This window comes from Aethalodelphis obliquidens, unplaced genomic scaffold (genome assembly GCF_003676395.1).
Source record: "Aethalodelphis obliquidens isolate GAN/ISIS:26980383/991018 unplaced genomic scaffold, ASM367639v1 scaffold123, whole genome shotgun sequence".
In the NCBI taxonomy this organism is placed as follows: domain Eukaryota; kingdom Metazoa; phylum Chordata; class Mammalia; order Artiodactyla; family Delphinidae; genus Aethalodelphis; species Aethalodelphis obliquidens.
The window spans coordinates 1,453,083-1,477,742 of record NW_020838067.1 but is presented as its reverse complement, the minus strand read 5'-3'; the positions used below and the strand labels follow the sequence as shown (position 1 = coordinate 1,477,742).

At 56.3% G+C, this 24,660-nt stretch overlaps 1 protein-coding gene across 7 annotated transcripts in view; it reads right to left on the bottom strand.

Moving 5' to 3' along the window:
- The window catches only part of EEFSEC (eukaryotic elongation factor, selenocysteine-tRNA specific), a 188,832-nt gene that overhangs the window by 96,102 nt on the left and 68,070 nt on the right, over window positions 1-24,660 (bottom strand). For all 7 annotated transcript variants that reach the window (XR_003431113.1, XR_003431114.1, XR_003431115.1 and 4 more), the window contains exons 3-4: window positions 22,706-22,802; window positions 20,458-20,622 (exon numbers count right to left, since the gene is read on the bottom strand). Coding sequence is in view for 3 of the 7 variants with exons in the window: in XM_027098501.1 (XP_026954302.1) it covers window positions 20,458-20,622; window positions 22,706-22,802 (262 nt within the window). In the remaining 4 variants the exon portion in view is untranslated. The remainder of the gene's footprint in view (window positions 1-20,457; window positions 20,623-22,705; window positions 22,803-24,660) is intronic.

Below are 24,660 nucleotides of genomic sequence, written 5' to 3'. Positions count from 1 at the left end.
CCGTGAAGCCCCGACGGGGAAAGCGGCCCATGAAGCCCTCTGACGGGGCAGCACGAACCCCAGATCCCCTGGGGCCACAGCTGCTCTGCAAGCTCGCCAGCGTGACTCTCTGCTGCCCGAGGCAGCCCCTCTTCACCGCGGCTTCGGAAGGCTCTCCGCCCTCTCCTCCCACGAAGGAAACCTGAGCAAGGAGCTCAACCCAAAATCAGAGGCAGAGGCACTGCCGACGCCAAGCCTCCCGGAAGTTATCACCAAACCGACAGTAACCAAGGGACGGCGAAGCGTCGACTCCTGTACGGAGACTCCGACCTCAAGCTCAGCGAGCCTCGCGAGCTGCCCCCCACGTCTCCCCAGCCAGCGCCCACACCCCGCTGCCCGCATCAGGCCCGCGGTGGCTGCTTGTCCCTGCCGTGCACTCTGGTCTCCCAGGAGTCACCAGGGGGTCACCATCACCGCAGGCATCACAGAGACTGCAGGCGCTCTGCCGAACCTCGGGGGCTCTGGGAGACGCCCTCACCTGGGGGCGCACAGCACGAGGTGCAGCTCGGTGGCGGGGATGCTGGAGAGGCGGCAAGTCCCCCCCACCAGGGGCCCTTCAGGCAACGCACACCTGCAGAGTCGCTCGGGCCGCTCAGGGTCACTGCACAAGGCTGCAGCAGGTCAGAGGCCGGGGAGCACAGGAGAAGTGGGGAAAGGAGAAGGCAGCCCCTCGAGCTGCTCCCGGCAGTGCTCTCGGCCCAGGGGTCCCGTGCACACGTGGAGGCGAACGAGGCTGAGGGAGCCGTGGAGCACAGGCCTGCACGCTGGACTCTGGGGCTGGGGACAGGAGACGAGGTCGAGGTCACGGGGGCGCGTGGCGTGCCGGCTGCGCAGGGCGGTCCTCCTCCTCGCCTCTACCGCACCTGCTCCCTACCGAGGGCCAGGAGGCCTCCTCCTGCTGGTCATGTTCCAAGATCCGGCGTGGCCTACACTTTCCAGGCGGGGCTTTTGGGGTCTCCAGACTCAGCACACCCCAGGGTGCCCACCGCAGCCTCAGCAAAGAGGGACGAGGTGCGAGCTGGCCCTGAGAGGAGAATCAGCCGCTCACGCTCTGCCAGGACCCTGCCCCCCAGAGGCAGCCAGGCTAGGCCAGTCCTAGGGACCAGGGCCAACCCCACCTCCTGCCGCCTGTCCTTCCTCCTGAGAGACACGCACTGCGGCTGCGCCGGACACGTTCCTTTGGGCTTGCTTACCCCCAATCCCCGTTCCCACACTTCCCACGGGGCTCTGTGGGCAGGAAGACAGCTGGGCTGAGGAAGGCGGAACTTCCTGGGGGTCTACCCCCCCCCCCCCCCCGGACCCCTGCATCGATGCGGAGGGCAGGGTGCACCCCAGGTGGCTCTGCCACATCGTGCGGCTGCCCGGGACCCTGCTAGTTAACGCTGTGACCCTGATGGGAAGCAGCCTGGAGCCACGTGACTTCCCCCAAGTGTGGGTCCTTCTCCATCTCCCACCCCAACCCCAGCCCCGAGGAAGAGTCAAAAAAATTACAAAAGAGCAGTGACTGTAGGAAGGCCACGTTATGCAGTTTGGAATTGTTTACTTTGTAAACAAACCAATGGCAATAAATTATGCTGAACTTTTAATAAGATGCACATCATATTAGGTCTGTATTTTTGCCAAAAAGGAAAAAAAAGATGGGGGAAGTAGAGAGAGAGAAAAATGCCTTGAAGTAAAGATCACAAAAGGGGTTTCCTGTTATGAGATACGGATGCATTTCCTTGACCAAAACCAGACTGATCAAAATGCCAAATCAAAAATTATGAAAACTACAAACAGGTGACAGACTTGAACTTGCTTCCTCTGCTGCCAGCGCGGCTCCCGGAGTGGACAGCGCCCTATGTCAGGCCGCACCAAGGGGCTGCCCCACTGCGGCCAGTGCTGGGCAGAAGGCATCCTGGGGCGCCTGGACCAGCTGCAGCTCTTTGAATCGGCCCCCTTTTGCTTCACTCCCATCTGGATGCCCAGATGAAACGCCCCATGACCGGGCATGTTCCAGCGCTGGGCCGACAGTGCACACACTGCAGCTGCAAAATGCCCCGGGCCGGCCCGTGGCTGAGGCGGTCACAGCTGTCCTCCCAGGTGCACGGGTACAGCCCTCCTGCTAGCACAGCACAGGCCTGGAGGTACAGCCCTCCTGCTGGCACAGCACAGGCCTGGAGGTACACGCAGGAGGCTGATTCTCGGTCAAAACGGCAGCAACATGCAACGGAGGGACTGGCTGTTTCTGTTTTTGTTCCGTAACAACTATGATGCAAACAGAAAGGTCAAGTGTCCGAGGACAGAAATTGCTTTTCCATTCTTCACAGTCTTCGCAGATGCTGTTCCCTCTGATGGGAACGCCCTTCCCTCACCTCTCCACTTAGTAACGCCTGCTTGTCTGTTTGTGTCTTAGGAACAGTCATCACGTCCCCCTCCTCGCAGAGCCCACCATGCCTTCCAGCGGGCCACCCAGTCTGTCCTCGGGGTCCCTCTCCACCCGAGCACGCTCCCCCCGACAGACCTGAGCTCCACAGCAGAGCTGGCATCAGACTCAGGTCCGGGTTCTGCCACTCACCGCAGCCGCTAACGCCTCACTCACCCTCTGTGCGTAGAAGAGGACGGACCTGCCATTTTGAGGGCCGACACTGGACTTGTTTTCAATGCTCAGACGTGACTGAGCTGATTCACTTTTCCCCTCTAAGCTCCCCTGCTGAGAACAAACTTTCAGGAAGACACGGGTCTTCCTGCCTGCCCTTCAGATGCCAGGTCCTGGTGGGTCAGCAACCTCTCTCCCGGGCAAGCTGCGGGGGCGGCAGGAGAGCAGGGGCTCCACGGCAAGGAGGACTGCTCAGCGGGCAGCTGGCCGAGGCCCCCAGCCCGGCTGTGGAAGGCCCTCCGCCCGTGCACCCCCACGAGCACTGGCACGGCCCGCCCAGAGGGGCCTGGTTCTGCTCGGCCATGTCCTCTGGATCCCTGGGCCGAGGGCACAGCCATGGGCACGGAGCAGCCTTCTCACCAGCGTTAGAACAAGTGCTTCTGACAACAGACCCAATGGGAGAAGCGCCTACCTGTGTACGGAAGCCTTCCTAAATTCTCTGACAGTCGCTACTGCCATTTACAGAGCCTAGGACTATGAAGGGCATCAGATACGTTTGTCATTTGATCCTCCCGACAGCCCCACAGGGCATTCCCATCACCGTTTTAGAAAAGTTAACTGAGGCTCAGAAAGGTAAAGCCGCTTGCCCAGGGTCAGCAAGCCAGAAGGCGACAGGGGTGGCATCCTAAGGCAGCACTTCCTGACTCTGAGGCCCCGTGACCCTGTAAGGGAAATGAAAAAGGAAGCAGCGAACGTGGACGTCTGCTAGGAGCAGACAGACACTGAGCCAGGGAAAGAAGGAGGGGGTGCTTCCCAGGAACCCCCTCCACTGTGAGCTGGGCCCCGTGCACCGACAGCGACCCTCTCCGAGGCCACCAGAACCGCCGGCACCTGCCTGGCCACATTCCCAGTCCTCGGATAGGCCATAAAGGAATTATCAACAAACTTCAGAGGACTGAAACCATAAAAATTCTGCTCTCTGACCACAGTGGGATGAAAGTATAAATCAACAACAAAAATTAACTAGAAAATCCCCGAATGTTTGGAAATTAAGCAACGCATTTATAAATAACTTGTGGACCAACTAAGGAACCACCATGAGAAGTTTTAAATAATTTTAGCCAAATGATAAAACAAAATGACATATCATTGGGATGAAACTAAAACAGTACTTATAGGAAAACTTATAGTTCTAAATTATATATTGGAAAAAGAAATAAATTGATAATTAAGGGTCTAAGCCTTCATCTCAAGAAGCCAGATGGAGAACAGCATAGTAAACCCAAAGAAAGTAGAAAAAAGGAAATAATTAAGAGGAGAAACCAACGCAATAGAAGCAAATGAACAAGAGGGAAAATCAACAAAGCCAAAAGTTAGTTATTTTATAATACAAATGATAAACACCTAGCAAAACTGATCAAGAGAAAGAAAAAAAGCCCACAAATTACCAATATCAGATATAAAACAGAGACATCACTACAGATTCCAAAAAAAAAAAAAGCTAATTATGATTAATTTTATGTCAACAGACAAAAATAGGCTAATTCCTTATAGAAACATAACAAAATTGATGTAGGAAGAAATAAAACTCTAAATAGTCATATATATATTGAGGTAGTTAAATTCATAACTAGAAGCCTTCTCAGAAAGAAAACTGTAAGCCCTCATAGCTTCCCTGGTGAATTAGTCCAAACTTTTAAAGGAGGAAATAATGGCAACTTTACACAAGATCTTCCAGAGGATAAAATGAGTAGGAACTTCTCACCTCTCTTTATGAGGCCAGAATAATGCTGAGACTAAAATACGATACAGACATTATAAGAGCAGTATCTCATGAACACAGACATAAAAATGTTAAACAAAATGTAGGCAAATCAAATCCAGCAATATGTAAACATAATATTCGGGACCAAACAGGATTAAATCCAGCAAGGAAGGTGGGCCTAGCATTCAAAAATCAGTAAATGTAACTCATCACATTAACAGCATAAAGGAGGAAAAGCATATGATCATTTCAACAGAAGCAGAAAAAGCATTTTACAAAATTCAGCACTCATTTATGACTAAAAAAAACCTTTCAGCAAAACTAGGAATAGAAAGGCACCTCCTCACTCAATTCACAGGGAAAAGCCCATGGCTAACACAGTATTTACTGGGAGAGCAGCACACTCTTTGTCCTGACGGCAGGGACAAGACAAAGCCATCCACTCTCCTCCCCTCTGGCGAACCCTGCACTGGAGTTCCAAGTGAGGGAATTAAGGCAAGAAAAAAATAAGGCAGAAAGGGTAGAAAAGGGTCATCTGCATTCCCAGATGTCATGACTGTTTACAAAGAAAGTCCTAAGGATTCCACAAAACAAGTACTAGATCTAGTGACTGACTTTAGCAAGGTTGCAGGATACATTATTAACATACATAAACCAATTTTGTTTCTATATATTAGCAGCAAACAATTAGGAAATTTAAAAACATCATTTTAATAACATCAAATAAAATACTTGGTGAAAGATTTAATAAAATACATGCATAACTTTTCCCTTAACATTACAAAACACTGCTGAGAGAAAATAGGCACCTAAATCAATGGAAAGATATACCATGTTCATGGATTGGAATATTCAATATTTATAAAATGTCAATTGTCCCCAAAGCGTTCTATAGATTCCATAGAAATGACAATCAAAATTCCAATGCACATTTTTTAAAAAAGAAATTAAGTTGATTTGAAAATTTACACGGATGCAAAGAACCTAGAAAGGTCAAAACAGTATCTAAAAAGAACAAAAAGAAAGACTCACTACCTGATTTCCAAATTCCCTGTAAAGCTACAGTAACCATGACAGAATAAGATTGGAATAAAAGTAGACCAACCAATAGCACAGAACAGAGTCCAGGCACAGACCCACACATATTCATCACTTGATTTTTTTTTCCTACAAAGATGCCAAGGCAATTCAATGGGAAAGGCAAATCTTTTCAATAAATAGTAGTGAAAGACACATATGAAAAAGATAATAAATTTCAATCCCTTCTTCACACCATACAAAGAAATTAATCTGGGATGGAACACAGACCTAAACATAAAGCTAAGAGTATAAAGCTTCCAGAAGAAAAACATAGACTATCTTCCTAACCATGGGGTGGGCATAGGCAGAGACTTCTCAGAGACAAAGGAAGGACAAGCCATATACTTAATAATTGATGAACTGAAGTTCTCAAAATTAAAAACCTTCAAAAGATCAAGAAGATGAAAAGGCGAACTACAGCCTGGGAGAAATCAACTCAACACATGCTATCTGACAAAGGACGTGTGCCCAAATATATAAGAACTACAAATCCACAATGAGATAAACAACCGGACGTGGAAATGTGTCCAAGGACTGAGCAGTCATTTCGGAAGATGATTACTGATTGGCCAACAAGCGCATGAAGAAGGGAGCGTCCCGTTACTCCATCGCACGGCCCCAGAGCCACGTGGCAGGAAGCCCAGGGGGAGGGCGAGCACAGGCCCAAAGGCAGGGTCCAGGCGGCTCCATGCCAGCACTACCAGGCAGTCAGAGAAGAAAAGGCAGAGCTGTCTGTTCTCACTGTCTGTCTTCCAAGACAGACTTTTTGTGCGGGAAAAAAAACAAGGTACAAAACAATGTGTATACTAAGGTATTAATATAAAGAAAATATCAGGCGGAGGGCGTGTACATGGATATGCCTGAAAGCACACAGACTCCTGGAAAGAAACTGAAAAGGTACAAGGGTGGGAAACACTCTACATCTTTGTGTAGTTTGGATTTTCCCCATCATGAAAATGTTATCACCTATTTTTTTAACTATTAAAAAATAAAGTTAACTACAGGCTGGAGCGGGCACGTCACCATCTTACCTGCCCAGTTAGCTCTCAGAGTTCACGCCAAATGTCTGCATGGACAGCAACCTTCCTGCTGCCACAGATCAGGGCTCAGGAACCGTGGGCGCCCACAGTCAAAAACAGCTCCCGGGGCGTGAGTTCACAATCCAGTACAAGTAGCTGAACAAATAAGGAGGTGGACGGAGGGAGGACGGTGGATGGCAGGGGCCGGGCCGGTCACTGTGGGAGTGGAGCTGCAGACAAGCCCGGCGGGAGGCTCCACTGAACTCACACATCAGTCTGGCTGCACGCGAGGCCCCGCGGAGACACAGACGGATGGATACGTGTGTGTCTGTGATCACAGATAGGTGCGCTCACTCGTACCTCCCAGCTCTGTCTGCTGAGAGGCCCAGAAGCAGGGACACCCCAGCTCCAGACCCTGGCTTCGGCACCACTCCCTCTCCAAGGAAGGGACAGGGCTCCCTGGAGAAATGGCTGATTCCGGGGCTGGGGCAGGGATGACGCCAGATGGGCCTGGAGCAGCATGGGGCCCCAGAAGTGAAGCAAGTGCTCAGAAGGCGAAAGGAGGGGGGCACGTCCAGGGGACACAGGAGAGCCTGAAAGGGCTCCCAGGGCCACGGCAGGGACGAGCGGAGAAGCAGGATGACGAAGTGGCAGGTTATAACCCAGCATGTAAAACGTACCCTGATTAAATAAACAGCAAGGAGAGACAACGCTCCCATAAATAAGAATTCCAGTAATTTACACAGGCACTCCTCCCCCAGGAGGTGCAGCCTCACTCCCTCTCCCACCCCCACCTTGACCGAGCGGCTTCCAGTGGGGAGGTGGAGGCGGGAGCAGACCCCAGACAGACACCACTGTGTGTGCAAGAGCTGCAGGGAAGGGTGCAAACATGCTACGGGAATTCCAAGAAGAAAAGCACGGATGAATGAACTGTGCCGAGTCCCAGCAGAACGGCACACGGCAGCTAAAACCTGGAGCTAAAACCATACCTACCAGCGAAGACAAACCTCAACACAAAATGCCGAATGAACATGAAAAGAGCAAGCCTGGAGTAGGAATACACAGGGTGTTACCGTTTACACGTAGCTTTAAATAAAACAATGTTACATATTATGAGTGAATACAAACCTATGTGGGAGAGGCATCTATATCACATTCCAGATAGAAAAAAAGGTAAGTGGCAGAGCAAACTCATGAGTTCACAGGTATTATCGAGTTCCTGCTGTAAAGGTGTGCTGGCTAAGGTACCAGGAGGTGCTCGGAGGCACAGGTAATGCACTGAAGCAGGACGGAGACCTGGGGACAGCCGTGAAAGGGGCAGGAGAATGGGCAGGGCCAGAGGCGCCGGGTGGTGTCCACAGCGAGGAGGCACCCTCCCCACAGGCCCCAGGTCTTCAAAAAGCGAAGCGTCGTCTTTAAGCTCCCCAGCTGGTGTCGCACCACCCACAGCTCCGGGGACCAGGCATCGAGGACAGGATGCCTCGCGAGTCCTGCCCTGGACGCTGGAGCCCCGTGTCACCTCCAATGGCCCCCGCACCGCGTGCGCCACACCCGGTCTCCCTGCACCCTCAGCGCGACCACCCATCTTGTCACACAGGCCGGAAATCCCAGAGCCCCTGCCCCCCCAGCCCTGCACCCACTGCATCACTTGCTGGGCACGGCCTGTCCTCTCTGCCAGCGCCACCCTGGACCGAACCACCGCCATCCCTCGCCGAGACCCAGCCAGCTCCCCATACCCACTCTGGACCCCTCGGTCAGACGTCTACCCGTCTACCCAGCCGGGGTGCCTACTCCCGCCCTCCCCCTCCTTCCTCCCCTGTTTACACCCCTCAGCGCTCCCCTTGCTCTCGGGGTAAAGGCAAATGGTAGGAGGGTTCTGCCCTCATCAGGCAACCCTAGGAGTGCCCAGAAGCCCACTTGGACCCTCCGCTCACACCTGGCCTCTGCAAGGCCCCATAACTAGGGAAGGAGCCCGTGGCCTGCACACCGCACAGTTCCCCCTGCTCCCCCAACAGGCTACCAGCGCCCACAGGGCTGTGTGCAGGGAGCCTTTCAGAGGAGCAAAAAGACCACACACTTCAACAGAGCCAACCCTATAACGTCCACTGGTTCATCAAAATGAGTTGAGTCATCACGAAAAGGTGAAATTCTAAGCAGTATTCTAGGAAGAACTGTGCAGTTTGACGAAAGAGGGGAGTGTAAAATACATGTTAGAGAGATTCCCAAGCTCAGGCGTGATTACTTTTGAGCTTGGCAGTCAGCTTCGTGACTATACGATCTCCCTTTACTGAAAAGGAACGACGTCCAGCTCGGGGGGTGGTGGGGATGGAGGGCACCCGGCTGCACGTGACACACAGCCTCACCGCGTTGTGCTGCCCCCGCGTGTCTGTGCTCACTCAAGCTCTCTGGGGGGCTGACAAAGGGTCACAGGGCTTCTCTCCAATGGGTGGGACTGGAAGTCATTTTTGCATCCTTTTCAGTAGTGTCACATTTTTAATGACAAGCACTTACTATTTTTTTAATCTGAAGAAAATGTTATTATAATAAAATGAGTCTCCCCACTCCCATTTGGGGAGGAACGAAGCTTTCTCCAAACCCTCAACGTGGACCTTCGTTGGTTTAAGGCTGGAAATGGAAGCGGGGTCCCTGCAGGCCAGGGGTGGTGGCAGCGTCACACAGATGTCGCGCCTGGGATCCCCAGCTCAGCTAAAGGGAGACCGCACGTGTGCCCCGGGCCCGGCCTGCCCCGCTGGCCCAGCCACTGACGGCAGCCCCTGGGTCTGGGGACCTTGTGCAGCGCGGCCGGGAAGGAGGCTCCCAGGAGGACAGAGTCTACCTGAGGCCAAGCCACACGGAGCAGAGTGAAGTCGAGTGACCTGGTCCTGACAGCCTGCAGGTCCTGACTCAGCCGTGCTCAGAGCAGAAGCGGGCTGACTGTCATGAAGGAGACGCAGTCCCTTGTCAGGTGTGCTCACCCGTGTGGGTCCCTGTCACAGGTCATCAAACACCCGCGAGCTAACACACCCACCCGCTCTGGGCACAGTGCACCCTCTCAGTACTGGTCCAGCTGCCGGCCTGGAGCAGGAAAGACGGTAACCCTAACCGTGTCCCTCTGCGTACGATGGGACCGGGAGGCAAGGATTGAGAGGGAGCTCCAGAAAGGCCTTTCTGAGCAGCCCCGCGTACACACACAGGTCCCGACGAGAGTGAGGCGCATCTTCAGAAGAAATTCACTACGGGCCCTCTGGCAGGGAGCACCCAAAGGTGCCCGCAGGAGAACGCCAGTCCCCTAAACTGGAGCCCCACACTCGTTCCCTCGCCCCTGTTGACTGCAGGCTGCCCTGTGTGCTCCCCAAGGATACAGCCACAGCCCGCACGATGCTCCCCAAGGATACAGCCACAGCCCGCGCGATGCTCCCCGCGGGCCTTTGGGTGGGGCAAGCCTTGGACCGGAGCAGGCAGGTCACTCAGGCCCGCTGACCCCAAAGCTCCACCACACCCACCTGGCTGAGACTCCCGAGAGGCCACAGCCCCCAGCTGCTCCCCACCTGAAATCCTGCCACTGCTGTCCCCTGGACGATGAAAACCTGCAAGCTGCCGCCCCAGACCCCACTCGTAAGCCGTGTATGTTCTAGGGCCCTGGACGGCCGTGCGCAGAGCCTGTGCGCGCGCACGTGCGAGTGTGTGCATGTGCGCGGGCCGAGAGCAGCTCAGGCGCGTGTCAGCATGTGGGTCTGCTTTCAATCGCGCTGGAACAACTCTACCTGATAAACAAAAACAGATCCAAAATAACCTTTGGCAAGCAGCATGTTTTTAAAAGAAAGAGAAGGTCCGAAGGATCTGGCAAGAGCGATGCTGAAGCAAGCAAACTTGGCCGAGCCAAGCGTCCACGGTGCACATCAAAAAGCCCCTCGCAGGCTCCCCGTGACCCCAGGCCGCAGCCAGGAAGGGGGCTGGGGCTGAGGCTCCCCTGGCCCGAAGCGGACAGGCCGCTGGTCGCTACAGCGCATCCAGGTCACAGGAGCAGAGCCCGGGTGGGGAGCGGGAGGCCAGCAGGAGAGGGCAGAGCCCCTTGCTCGCCTCCGCACAGTCCCTTCCAGGGGGCCCTGCCGGGCAGGGGACAGCGAGGGGCAGCGGGCAGCCTCAGGGTCCCCCCTCAGGGAGGTGGTCAAGTTCACAAGGTTCTAAACCTCCAAAGGGGCCAGGATGGCATGGTCTCCCCTGCATCACAGCTCACGTCTGTCTGCCAGGTGCCTTTCTGGGGACATGGCTCTTACCAGAGCCGGGCTGCAGTCGCCCCGGGGCCCAGGCCGCATCACCCAAAACCCTCCTCTCTCAAGGCCCAGGTTAAGCTAAAACTGAGGAGGACACCGGAGGTCTGCAGAGCCTGAGGCCAGCACACTGGCAGAGGCAGGGTCACTCCCGAGCACCCCACAGCAGCCTAGAAAAGTGGGCACATAACGGGAGGCTCAAATCAGGGACGGTGGACCCGGGACAGGCCACGGGAGAGGCACGCAGGTCTACACCCGAAACACGGGAGCCTGGGGGACGACTCAGCTCCTCTGGGCCCTGGCTTCTCCTCGTGTCCCTGGGGGGTCGTGGAGAAGGGGGGGCGAGAACCACGGTGGCTCTGAGGTGGGGGCAGGCTCTCGATAAGCAGAGGCACGCGCTCAGCACGGCACGAGGGCGAGGGCAAGGAGAGCGGCGCCCGGCCTTCCCGGGGATAAAACGGGAAAGACGGCTGCTACTGCTAAAGGGACGAGATATCGCCGGGCCACCCCGCAGGGCAGGAGGCCACGGCCAGCAAACAAGGGCTTTGGGAAGCTCTGCGGGGAGGGACGCGAGGGAGACAGGAGAGGGAAGGCTGGGAGCCTGGGAGGGGCGAGGGAGAACAGCTTGGGAGGGCGAGCGGGCAGCGGCCCGGACGCCGCAGCCAGAGGGCAGGCCGGGAATCCACGCAGGGGGCCAAGTGACTGCAGGCCACACTGCAGGGCCGGGAACGGAGGCCCCTCGGGCTTCCTGAGAGGAGGTGGCCCCCAACACAGCACGCCGGGCCCCCGGGGGCCTCCCCAGGGAGAGTGGCTGTCCAGGGCGAGGCAGGTGAGGCCACAGGGAGGTGAGAGAGGAGAGGGAAGGGCAGAACAGAAGCTGCTCTTTCTCTAATTCTTTCTGTGTTTTCTTCCCTAAAAGCCACACAAGAAACAGATGAATCCAAGCTCGTTGTAAAAGATCTGAACACCAATTACATGGACTAAAACATGAAAGCTCTCCCTCAGCCCATGAATTCCGCCTTCCCTCCCTCCCCCAAGATGGAAACGCTATTCACAGTTTGCTGTGTCTCCTTTCAGATCTCTTTTGACGCATTTATACACAAACATATGCACATATGCACGGCTTTCCTGAACGGGTGGGACCAAGCTGTACGCGTGCGGAGACGGGCTTGTGCGTCCCCTTTATCCACAGACACTCACTGAGGGCCCAGAGCAGGCTCGTGGGCCTGGCGGTTCCAGCGTGCTCTCTCCACCCACATTTACGTCACCCTGTCGGGGCCGCAATGAGCCTGTCAGTCCACTCACAGCACGGAAAACCCGCGCACTGCTTGGCTGCTGGGCTCGGAGAGGGCAAGGAAAACAGACACGGGGCCGGTCCCCCCAGGAAGCTAGGAAGGCGCAGGCTCCACAGCCCCCAAGGCAACCAGAGACACTGATCAGGCCGAGGGTCCCGGGGTCCCACCCCAGCTCACCTCCCAGCAGCCACGTAACCCCGGGCAAGCCACCCCTCCCCTTGGACCCTGCTGCCACCTCCTTCCTGAGAAAATGTCGCCCACGCACTCGGCCCCAGTCAGTGTCCGGGGAAGGCCCCCTGAAGGGTGCGGGTCGGCAGCCGAGTGACCGGAGACCCTGGTCTCCACGGCTGCGGAGGGCGAGCTCCTGTCACCTGCAGCTGCTGACCATCTCAGGACGCGCCTGGGACCGAGTCAGGGGCCGACATCAGCGCGCTGAGGGCTGAGGCCTGCGGGCGGCCAGCACCCAAAGGGTTAACGGCCTGCTGCCGGGCCTTCCTGCCGCCAGGACTGCATTAGGGGCGGGAGATGGGCTGCGTCTGGATCGCATTAGGAGCTCTGTTGGCAGCGTTCCCTCTGGCGGGCTGCCTCCCCTCCTGCCCCGACCACTCTCCCCACAGCTCAAAGAAAATACCAGGATCCACACATAACCCCGCGCACTCCCCTCCTGTCTCTTACCCCCGTCTTGAATGAAACAAGCTCTTAAACTCCTGACCTTCCGCCCAGTCACCCCGTTCGTTTCTGGCGCGGCAGCGTCGTGGAGCCCCGGGCACGGCTGCCCTCCCCGCGGACGCACGCTGCGCAGTCGGGCGCGGGCTCCGGCAGGCCGGGGCAGCTCCTCCCGAGGCTGGCCCGGGGCGTCTGTCATCCGAAAGAGCGCAAACACCCCCAGAAAGACCCTCCCCCTGTATCCTGAGATGCCAACACCAGGGCCACTCAGACCCTCACCGTGCACAACTGGGAAGGCTCCCGAGCCAACAGGAGGAGGGTTGGCAGCCTCCAAGCACCAGAAATACAGCCTTAGGAGAAACAGCTGAAGCGCTCTAACCTTCCTCATCTCTCCCCGCCAGGGGCCCCGAGGCAGCGGCTGGACTCGCCAACAGCGCACAAATTCACGTCTCCCCTGGCGTCTGAGCTTCAGCCCCATACACCTCCCCTGCAACTGGATGCCCCAAATACCTCCATCTTGCTAAAACCCAACCCACGCTCCCCTCTGCCTCCGCCCTCAGCCCCAGACCTCTCCCGGCTCCCCCGCAGCAGCGGCTCCACCACCCCACCTGCTACTCGAGCCAGAGACCTGGGGGCTGTCTCGGACGTGGCTCCCCCCCGCACCTGGCCCAAACCCACTGCCTCACCAGCCTTGCTCAGGCCACCTCCTGAACAGCCGTAAGCCCTACTGCACTGCCGCCAGCTTGATCCACGTCCCCTCCATCTGCCTGGACTACACAACGGCCTCCTAATGGTCCCCAGAAAGGCACTCTGGCCCCCTTGCACCCATTCTCCACACGGTCGGCCTCTCTAGCACACCAGGAAGCGCATATGCACACACACAGCCACGCTCCCTTCTCCACCCTTCGAAACCACCTGCGTGTCTCAGTGGCTGCTGGACGGAGACCTCTGGACCCTAGGGCTCCGCTCCCGCCTCTAGCCCCACGGCCCCTCTTCCTCGGTGCCTGTTCTCTGAGCACCAGCCCCAGCGACCTTCTCTCAGGCCGTCAGGTCACTAGGCTGCCTCCCCGCCAGGCCGCTGCACGGTGCCCGCTGCCAGAGCACCCCTCCACGCCCAGCCCCACTCCTCTCCTTCACACCAGGGACCTGCCACCTGCTCTCAGAGGACGCTGCCCTGTCGCGGAGAGGCCCTGCCTCGGGCTGCAATTCCACCCGAGCACGCGTGCAGGGCGAGGAAAGGTGCCTGCGGGCAGGCAGATGCAATTATCCGGCGGGACATGTCCTAATCCACACACCCCTGTGTGTGTCCTCACAAACACTGGTCACCAACAGCAAGCCAAGGACGCGGCTGGCGGTCGGACGGAAGCCAGCTCAGTCCCATAAGGCTGGCTCAGACTCTGGACTTCCCTTGCCCAGAATCATCTCATTTAAATACTTTTGAAAAGACCGAAAAAAAAAAAAGAACTTCTAGTGGCCGGCATTTATTTTTAAACAAGAACACGTTATAATAAAGCATTTTAACAAAACTTCAAACGAAAGCAGGCAAGTGCCTTTACTTTAAAAAGACGTCTCACTGCCGTTTCCCCATGATTATTACAAGTTGAAGCCTGTGAATAATTAAAGCAATGTTTATGGTATTTTTATTACTGTTTTATTCTTAAAAGAAAGAATGATAAATATTCAGTTTAAGTGGTACACTTGCTCTCTGTGTACTCAGGAAACACTCAACTTTCCTTTAACGAGAAAAATAAAACCAAGAAGGTCACAGCAGCGCCCGCAAAGACGGCAGGGCAGTAGGGACCACAGCCGCTCACCACAGGCCGCAGGTGGCCCTCCTCTCCCCGTGGTGCCAGTCAGAGGGGCTGGCGGGGCTGGGACAGGTGGCCTGGCCAGCCTGGCGCTGCTTCCTTCCTGGTGAATCTTCTGTAACAGGAAACGGCTAGGGATGAAGATGGGCGAGCTACACTTCTAGACACAAAGCACTGAAGCAGAGGGGCTCAGTCTTGAGAGAAAGGTGGCTCGAGAAGCCAGCTCTGCGGCCCTGGGCGCCTGACTTACAGTCATTCTCCGAAAAACAAGCCAGCGCTGGGCCTCCAGCTGGTGAGGCACCGAGACACAAGCCTGGAAGAGGAGTGGCCGCCGCCCGCTCCACTCCTGCTTCCGGGCCCACGGGGAGCAGCTGCTACAAACACAGCCCTCTACGGTCATCAACTGCACACTCTGAATCAAAATCCTACTCAGAAACAAAATGCTTATTTGCTTATTGGCTTTTTCCTACTGTTTTGTTCACTAAATAATTTCTGGGGCCTCGTCTGGGCCAAGCTCCGGGTCAGGTGCTGAGGGCACGGAGCCGGACGGGCGCAGCCTCTGTCCTCAAGGAGATTCTGCAGTGGGTCGCATGGCAGAGACACACATGGGGGCGAGCGGCCAGCCACCCAGGGCGGGGCCGTGGGAGCTGCAAGGAGAGACCCCCTCTGGGCGGGGAGCCGGCCCACGAAGGCCGCAGGTGAGGAACCAGGGCAAGAGGCAGAGGTCGCTGGAGGTGGGGCAGGAGGGGCTGGGCCGCGGGCTTGTTGGGGCAGGAAAGCAGCCTCCTTGCCGAGTCCCAGTCTCACCTCACCCCTGTACAACAGCTTCCAAGAGCGGAGGCAAAGGGAAGAGGAACAACGCCAAATACTGGTTCGCATTTTCTTTCTCCTTTCTGGGGGTTTTTAGTAATGAGGTAAGGAAACCTGAATATGGACTCGATTTGGAGGAATATGCTATCAAATTCTGAACTTTCTCTAAAACTTTTATCAACTAAATAGGTATCCACACACCCCTGAGGATGCCCCCTTACTATCAAGAACCGACGTGGGTTCCGCTTCAGAAACCCATTTAGTAGCCCTGCAAAGACCTGTTTCCTCACAGCCGGGAAAGGACCCCACCATTTACTACTTGTGGAACCCACAACAGGAGTTCCATGTGACAGTATTACTGAACGACGAAAGTGTCCTCCCAGGTGCTGGGCACTCTACGGCCATCACCCCTAGTGGGCAGCGCCCCACACCGCCCTCTGCCAGAGGCGGGGACAGAGGGGGCTCTCGGGGGTCTGAGCCGTGATGGCCAGTGAAGCGCAGGAGAGGGGAGCCTGCCTGTGGCTGGTCCTGGGTCCCTGCCTCTCCTTCTGCACCATCTGCGTCTCCGACAGTTCCTGACATTACAACCCTGATGGCCAATCACTGCCGGAAACATCACTAGCCTAGAATCCCCGGATCAGATCTTACCGACGGGTTCCCCCTGCTGAGGATGGAAGGAGCCAAAGAGCCTGAGGAGAAGGCTGGCGAGCCGCAGGATGTCTGCGTTTAAAGCAGTCTGGGTCTAAGTGGGCTTTGGTTTTTCTCCTTCACTCCCTGGGCCCCAACATTCCCCCCCTCAGCTAATGGGCCCCAGCTGGACGGACGTGGCAGCAGAGACAGGGCCAGGGTCTGACAGGCTCCGGCGGGCAGCCTGGCCGGGAGGGGACACAACTCTTTATTTGGAGGGGCCGCACTGTGCCCCTGGGGGAGTTCAAGCCGTCAGATGTGCCCAAGTGGACTAGTGAAACCTGCCTGGGGTGTCACTGGCCTTGGGGGCGAGCTGCCCTGCGGTGCCCCAGTGTCCGACAGGCCCCGGGCACGTTACGGTGAGTGGAGAGCCCGGGGGGACTCCGTGGGGGCTCCCGGGGCAGTGGGCATGATGCCCAGAGCCAGTCTCTGGTGCCGGCCAAATGGCTTCAAATGCGGGCTCCGCTGTCTAGGTCTTCTCCCCGGTCAGATGGGGTCACGGGGAAGAAAGGAAGAGCAGAGCTGGCCGTCAGCAAGCGACGGACCCACCCGCAAAGTGCTGAAAGCCAACGTCACCCGTACGACAACCCCAGAGGGTGAGCCGGGGCTGCGATTCCTCAGAAGAAAGTCAGAGCTCAGAGGCGTTAAGGGACCTGCCCAAGATTCCAGGGGACTGGAAGCTCTTCCTGACTTCAGTCCTTTCTTCCAAAATCTCTATTCGCTTCCTGGGGCCACCACAACACGTCACCACAAACTTGACAGCTTCAAATAACAGAAGTGTAACCTCTAGCAGTTTTGGAGGCCACAAGTCCAAAGCCGATGTGTCAGCTGGGTTGACCCCCTCTAGAGTCTCTAAAAGAACCCCTTCCATCCCCTCTCCTAGCTTCAGGCCATGCGGGCAACCATGGACATTGCTTAGCTCCAGGCTGCAGAACCCCAGTCCCAGCCTCTAGCTTCATATGCCCTCCTCCCCAAGAGCCTCTGTGTCACAGGACTTGTCATTGGATAAAGAGCCCACCCTGCTCAGGATGGTCTCATCTAGAGATCCTTATCTTAATTACATCTGCAAAGACTCTCATTCCAAATAAGGTCATATTCTGAGGTTCTGGGTGGACACATCTTCTGTGGGGCATAATTCAACCCACTACAGTCCACCCTCTGGTCCCCAAAACGTCACATCCATCTCACGTGCAAAATACTTTCACCCCATCCCAATATCCCAGATTCTCACCCCATTACAGCATTAACTCTAATTAGGTCCAAAATCTCATCTAAATATCATCAGCTCAAAAGTATCATCAGCTAAGTCACCTAACTAGGCATGAGTGATCTGGAATGATCTATTCTGGGGCAAGATGCCTCTCTATCTGTGGACCTGTAATACTGGAAAACAAGTTATCTGTCTTTAAAATACAGGGATAGGGAGAAAATGGAAGGAACTCAGAGGTCACTGGTCCCAAGCAAGTTTGAAACCCAGCAAAACAAATTCCACTGGGTGTCCAGGCCTGCGAATGACCCTCTGTGGCTTGAGCCTTTGCCCTCTGGGCCCATGGAAGCTCCACTGGCCCTGGCCTCCGGGCCTGCCTCTCTAGCCTCTGCCTTTGTGTCCAGAGCTCTGCCCTTGGAGTCATGCCTCCTTTACCTTGAAGGATAACACACGTTGTGGCTGAGTCCTTCTACCTGTTACTTCCTGCATGTACAATCCCAGAAGTCCAATTGCTTTTTTTTTTTTTAAATTTTGTCGGGTCTCTGTCCCTTTACATCCTGGTTGGCAGTGTTTTTGATGATATTAACAGCCTCAAAAACCTATGGGTCTCTCATGTATGTGAAGGGGATCTATGCCATTCAGCCAGAGGGTTCTCCACAGATCCTTCCTGGAGAAGCCCAGCTCGTTCCTGGCTTCTGCTAGATAATTGATGGCACCCGTGAGACACACACCCAAGCTCTTCAGCAAAGGCTGTCCAGCCTCACCCGTGGCCTTGCTCCAGGGCACGCACTCTCAGAAGTGAATCTCCTGCTTTCAGCGTCCTTCGGGATCTGCACGAGCTAAGAATTTCCCACGCCAGCAGGAGCTGGTTCCCTTGCGAATCACAGCTCCTTCCTCAATTCACTCCTCTCCTCTCACATTTTATCATAAGCAGCAAAGGAGAAACCAGGCTGCACCTTCCACACTTTGCCTAGAGAACCCCTCGGCCAAATCCAAGTTCATTGCTACAAGTTCTGCTTCTCCCGACTCTATTGCTTGCACAGCAATAGATACCAAGAGGGTTGGAAAGTAGGCTGGGGGAGAACGGCCGCCCCAAAGCAAGAGGACAATGAATTTTATATTTGCCGAGCGACCTCCGTGTGCCCCAGCACCACAGGTCAGCACCTGGGACTCCGAGAGACAAGTTCATCTTTATAAGTACGAAAACAGTAGCCAAAGCTCTCAGAAGCCCCCACGCGCACCCGAGAGCTTAAGGTGGCCACTGGCCCTGCCTCCGCCTCCTCCGGGCCCTGGGCCCCAGCGCCGCGGCCACTGACTGACCCGGTCATCAGACGCCTCTCCCTCCCTCCAGAGCCTCCAGCACCCAAGTCTGCCCTCTTCTGCTCCTCGCCCCCTCCCAGCTGCTCGCCCAGGGCAGAGGGGGACCGGGGCCAGGGGGCCCCGAGGGTCTGCCCCAGCTGGGAATTAAAACACAGCCACTAGTGTAAGCTTAGTTGTGTTCAATGTAAGTCGAGTTTGTTTTCTTAATTCTGTGCTTTGTTTTTTAAGATTTGCACTTTTAGTGCTTTTGGTGCAACATGGATTTGAGCTGACTAGTCTTTCTCTCCAGGACTGACGGTCTTCACGCGAGGCTCCACGACAGCCAGTGGAGGAGGGGATCACGCCTCACAGTGTCAGGGGACCCTCGCCCTCCAACTCCTGCTGCCGCCCCAGGCAGCCCTCAGGTTGGCCCACCCTGGTCACGAGACTCTTCCCTACGACCCCCGGCTCTGCAGGAGGAATGGGTGGAGGGGAGAGACCTCAAGCTGACGTTTCCGTCACCTGCGGAGGCACTGGTCACTCCTCTCACTCCTGAGATGCCCCTCTCCTGCCTCAGGCTGCCCTGCCCGGAAACGGCCGGGGCCAGGCACAGGGTCAGCAGTGCTCCGGCCTTCCCCTCGCTCAGGGCAGGCCCTGCAGGCACGGACCTCCCCCCAGGGTGACGGTGAGTTTCATGTGCCCACTTGGCTGGACCATGCGGCCCAGATATTTGCCGAAAGCACTATTCTGATTTCTGTGAAGGTGTTTTCTGGATGAGACTAACATTTAGATGAGTAGACCTGGAGTACAGCAGATGACACTCCATGAAGACGGTGGACAAGGCCTGAACAGGAAAAGACTGTCCTCCCAGGAGGAAGAGGAAATTCTGCAGCCAACAGCCTTCGGGTGTGAATTGCGACTCTGCCCTGGGTCTCCAGGCCGCTGGCCTCACAATCACACCAGCCAGTTCCTTAAAATCGCTCCTTTGTACACACACACGCACACACACACACACACCCTGTCAGTTCTGTTTCTCTGGAGGTCGGTGACTAATACACCCAGTGAGCCAGACAACCACACAGCCCGTCTCCTCACAGGCGCCCGGACTCCACGCACCTGGGCTGTGAGCACCTCCAGTGGCCGGCACCGTCCCTGGCCTCGGACAGAGGCCGAGAGCAAGCCTCCACTCCCCTGCACTGTAGCCTCCTCTGAGGACCAGGGACCTTCCCTGGACGCCAGAATTCCCGGGAGCTTTCCGAGTTCTAGCCAGCCCTTGTTCCCCACCCTGGATTCCCCTTGAAGGAGAAGGGCGGTTAGGGAGCTGTAAGTTTTTCTTTTCCAGTAAGCCAAGCCCACTGAAGGGAAGTATCCAGGCCACTGGACACCTTTTACATCAGAGCCAGGCCAGAAGTTACCAGGAGTCGGGGGTGACGGGGAGGCCCCAGCTGCCACCCTTCTCACAGGTCTTCCACAGATGACGTGGCAGCTGCCAGTGTCACTAGGAATGTGACACTCATCTGGGTGGTGTCCAGACTGTACGGCTCTGAGCAACACAAGGTTCTAATTGTGTTTAATTTGAAATCCTTGTGGTTAAGCAAAAGGGACCCAGAAATGAGTCCACACGTACTTGCCACCCTGACCTGGGGGGTTTGTAGGAAGGGGGAGGGGTTCCACCCCGCGCCCTCACTCCTGGGCCGCATGCGCCTGAGCCCACACACCCCCTGGGGGCTCCATTTCTTCATAAAGAATGCCTGCTTGAGAGTCTCCCAACGACCTGCTGCTGCTCCGGGAATCGGGGCGAGCAGGAGTTCCAGCGCGGGGGCAGGGCAGGAGAGAAGGAGGAGCAGGCCCCGCAGCTGGAGAGGCACAGGGACTGTCCCCCCCCCTTCCCGCTAGAGGGAGGGGCCCAGAGGAAGGGCAAGGCAGGACTGACCTTGAGGGTGGGGATCTCCACACTGTCCCCGAGGCTGACGGAGCCTGAGAGGATGGTCCCTGTCATCACAGTGCCTTGGCCTTTGATGGAGAAGCAGTGGTCCACAGACATGAGGAACGGTCCCGAGGGGTCTCTCCTTGGGATGGAAATCTGGGACGTCAGGAGCTAGAAAAGAGATGCTGGTGCCACACCCTGTCGGGAGAGGAGCTGGATGGGGCAGCGCAGAGAAGAGCAGGGGGTGTGACCAGGGCTCGGGCAAGCTGGCCCCGGAGCTCCGAGCGGACCGCCTCCGACTGCACCCCGAGCCTCCGCCAAGGCCCCACTCCCGCTCTCAGCGCAGAGGGAAGGGCCCGTGGAGGACGCTCCACTCCCGCTCTCAGCGCAGAGGGAAGGGCCCGTGGAGGACGCTCCTTTACCCTCTCCCACTGGGATGCCCACAGCGGCGTCCCCACGGGCGGGGCTCCAGGCCCGCACACAGCCGCGGAGGCAGCCCACCGAGGGCACCCGTGGGCACATCGCTCCCCAGCCTCACGTGCCCGCTCACACTGGGCATCGGCCACCGGCCAGCCCCGGCAGCTCGCCAGCCAGTGCGGCCTCCCCCTCCCCCCGGTGACGCTGCCTCTAGAAAGGCTCTTGCGCTGGCTGTGTCGCCAGGTAACATGCAGTTGGGATCGTCTGTCTGTCCACGCCCCCACCAGGCCGTGAGCACCCCAAGCAGCCCCCCGGCAGCTGCATCGGGGTGCCTGAAGGGAACCTGAAGGACATCCCCAGGGCGGCAGCCTCTGTCTGGCAGGGCAGCGGTGAAGGCCCCTTCCCCAAGCCCCGGTGGGGACAGAGGGACTGGCCCTCCGCGGTGGGTCTGCTTTTCCTGTTCTGCACGCTCTCCCGCGTGCTTCCGCCTCAGCCAGCCCACTGCCCTTGTGCTCCGCAGTGCTGTCGGAGCTGATTACCAAGAAACAAATGGAAATCAAGGCCACGTCAGTCCTCTTGCTTCTTTCTGATTGCGTTAGGGAAGAGACTGTCAGGAAAGTATTTGGTAGTGAATGTCCCACACTCTTAGCCTCATGATAACTCCTCTTGTGGAAAAGGCTGGAGTCGCAAGGCAGGCCTGGCCTGAGGTGTGCGCAGAGGCTGCTCAAAGGGACACACGAACGACGTCAACAGCCGGCATTTCTGTGGATTTTGCTTTAACAGAAACAACTGTCCCAGGCTCCTAGACCAGTGCTGTCTGGAGCTGATGAAAAAGAACAAAAGCTTCACCCAGAAAATGTTTGTTTTGCTAAGTTAGCAAGGTCAGCACCGTGTAATCACAGAAACAGCAGCCGTGCTCTGCGGACCCAGGGCAGGTGGACCCCAACACAATCAACCTGGATCTGAATCCCAGCTCCACCTCATGCTTACTGTGAGACACCGGGCAAGTCACTTAACATCTCTGAGTCTCAGGCTCTTTCTTAGCAAAATGCGGATAAATACCTTAAACCTCTCAAGTCTTGTTAACAATCATGTAATCATGGACGTTAATAATCACATACGAAAAGAACTCAGGGTGGTGCCTGGTACGTGATAACCAACCTCACCGTCAGAGTAAGCTCTGACACGGCACCATTCCAGCATGTGACACGCGTGAACACGAACTCCACACGCCAAGTGGTGGTACCATCTCCCTGACTTTATAAGTGACGGAACCGAGGCCAGAGAGAGCAGGTCTAGCGCGGAAGGTCACAGAGATGTGGTGAGGCCAGTGCTCTGATGCGCCGTCCAGGGCCAGGGTCAAAACACCTCACCCCCGCAGCCTCTGAGCTGCCCGGGGGCTCAGCAGAGCGACTCCACTCTCGCCCTGCCCGCTGGGTGCCCCGGGCCCTCCCAATGGCTGGGCTCCGCCTCTGTCCGTGATCCCCAAGCCTGGCGGAAGGGACGAGGATGGAAGCCACGCTGGACCCGCCTGGGAGGGGCCCACTGGAGGGGCTGGCACAGCCCTAGGTGCTGGAATGGGTGACGCAGCCCCAGAGCCCCAGTCTGGCGGGAGCTGCCTCGTGGACGAGTTTGACGGGGAAAGGAAGAGGAGGCTCACGAGGACGTGGACAGCTCTGCAGGGCCGGGGCTGCCCACTGGACGCCTGCAGCTCTGCTCTGACTGAACTCCGTGAGGAAGGCGAGGGAGGTGGCGCCGAGGGGTCAGTGTGGAGAGTCCCCTCGCTGGGCCCCCCCGGAGTGAGCCGGAGCCCCGATGCGGATCAAGCTGGCGGTACCTCAATGAGCTCTGGGATGCCCTGTGGAGCTTCCGTTTCAGGGGCGTCCGGTCCCCCAGGCCTGGCTGCCACGGGTATGATGGGTGCACCTCGGAACCTGGAACAGAAAGACAAGTCCCACCACGGTCACCGACGAGCACGATGGGAGGTCTCTGCTCTCACCCCGTCGAAGGCGCCGAGGGGGGCGGCGTAGCTGTGCTCCCACCTGGCAGACCAGGGCGTGGACGCCCGAAGGGAACACCTCGTGTTGAACAAAAGAAGTTAGAAGGGGGCTCCTAGGTGTAGCCGCTACTCCAAACCCTCCCTGAGGAGAAGCGGTGAAGCCTAGGCCCCAGGCCCCTGAATAAAGATGCCCTTGGGGAGGACCATGGGGCACAGCCCGGCCTCCTGCAGAGACTCGGGAAGCACAGGTACGGAGAAGTCCCTGCCAGACCTGCCCGGAGGCCCCTCCACAGCCTCCCGGCCTCCTGGAGAGCCTGCCGCTTGAAGAAAAGCCTCTAACTATGAGTATACCTTTACCTCTTCCACTGGAGAGCAAAAAAACAAAAAACAGAAAAGAGAAAATATACAGCCCATGATCCCATCACTGTCGTGTGCTTTCTTCCAACCTCGGTTCCTCCGTGCACTGCCAAGGAGTTATTTTTTTCATATTTTGGTTACAATATTCATACAATTTCATATCCTTCTAGTTTATTTACCATTATATCGGAAAGAATTTTCTATTGAAAAATAACAACAGCGGTGATAATAAGAAGACTCACTTGACCAAGCCAAGAACACGACCTGGACGCTTCCATTGAAACCCCACAAAACCACCATGGAACTGGCACCGTTTTACAGATGAGAAAGTGAGGCTTAGAGAGGTGAGCCAACCTCCACCCCATCCGACTCCAGAACCAGGGCTCACAACCACCACGTTACACTCCTGCCTCCCCGCCCCCCGGCCACCTCCTCTTTCATTCTTAACAGCTGCGTAACAGTGCAACTCAGAATTCACAAGCTTTCCCCCCATGTGACTCATTTAGAACATCCCAATTGTTCACCATTGTGATAAATATGTTGGTGGATATGACTTTTCCTTTTTTTTCTTTTCTTGGCCTTGATTTGGGATAAATTCATGAGGTACAGGTCAAAGACTCAACAAACTGAAAAATCAGCAAAATGTGGAGTGAGGACATTCGAAAAGGCTCTTCTCCATAAGGCAATAAGAACACTGGGAAAAATGATCAGAAACAACCTTTTCAGAACTCTGCAAATTAACCAAAGCCTTGCAGCAATCTATGGAATGTTTAGTCAAGGAAAACAGCTGAATCTCAGTAAGAATAAGGGAACTTGGTGGCATTTTTACTCGCTTTATTCCGATCCACCCCTCCCCAGCTCCGCAGTAGCCTTAATAACTGGAGTCTGTATTCAGAGTGGAAACAGCAGCTTGACAGCCACTGAAAGCGGCAGAATGTGTCTGAGCTCCATCAAAGCCCCTTTCCCAGAGAAATGTCATTTTTTTTTCCTCTCTGGCCTTTCCCTGGAAGAGCCCACCCTTAGACTGAAGCGGGGGCTCAGGCCTCGGAGTCAGTGAGCCAGGACCCGCCCTGAGCCAAGGCCCGTCCCACGCGCACGTCTCTGCCTGCCCTCTGAGCCCCAGGCCCAGGGCCGCAGAAGGGGAAAAGCGTGCGCTGAGAATTCCAGCGATTAACCACAAAGCTTTCGGAAATTCAATTATTGTTTATCCAAACCCTTTTGGGCAACGTATTGTAACAAAACATAAACGCGTTTCGGGCTGGGTGTCTGGCCCTTTCCCAGGCTCCAGAGAAGCTGGCCTTGTTGGTTTCCTGAGCACGCCACACAATGGGGCATCCTGGCTGCTGGCAGCCCCCGGGGGACAAGAGGCCCCTCCTGCCTGGGTTCCAGACCTAGGCTGCTGTCTGGGCTCTAGGAACACAAGGGGCTCCAGCCAG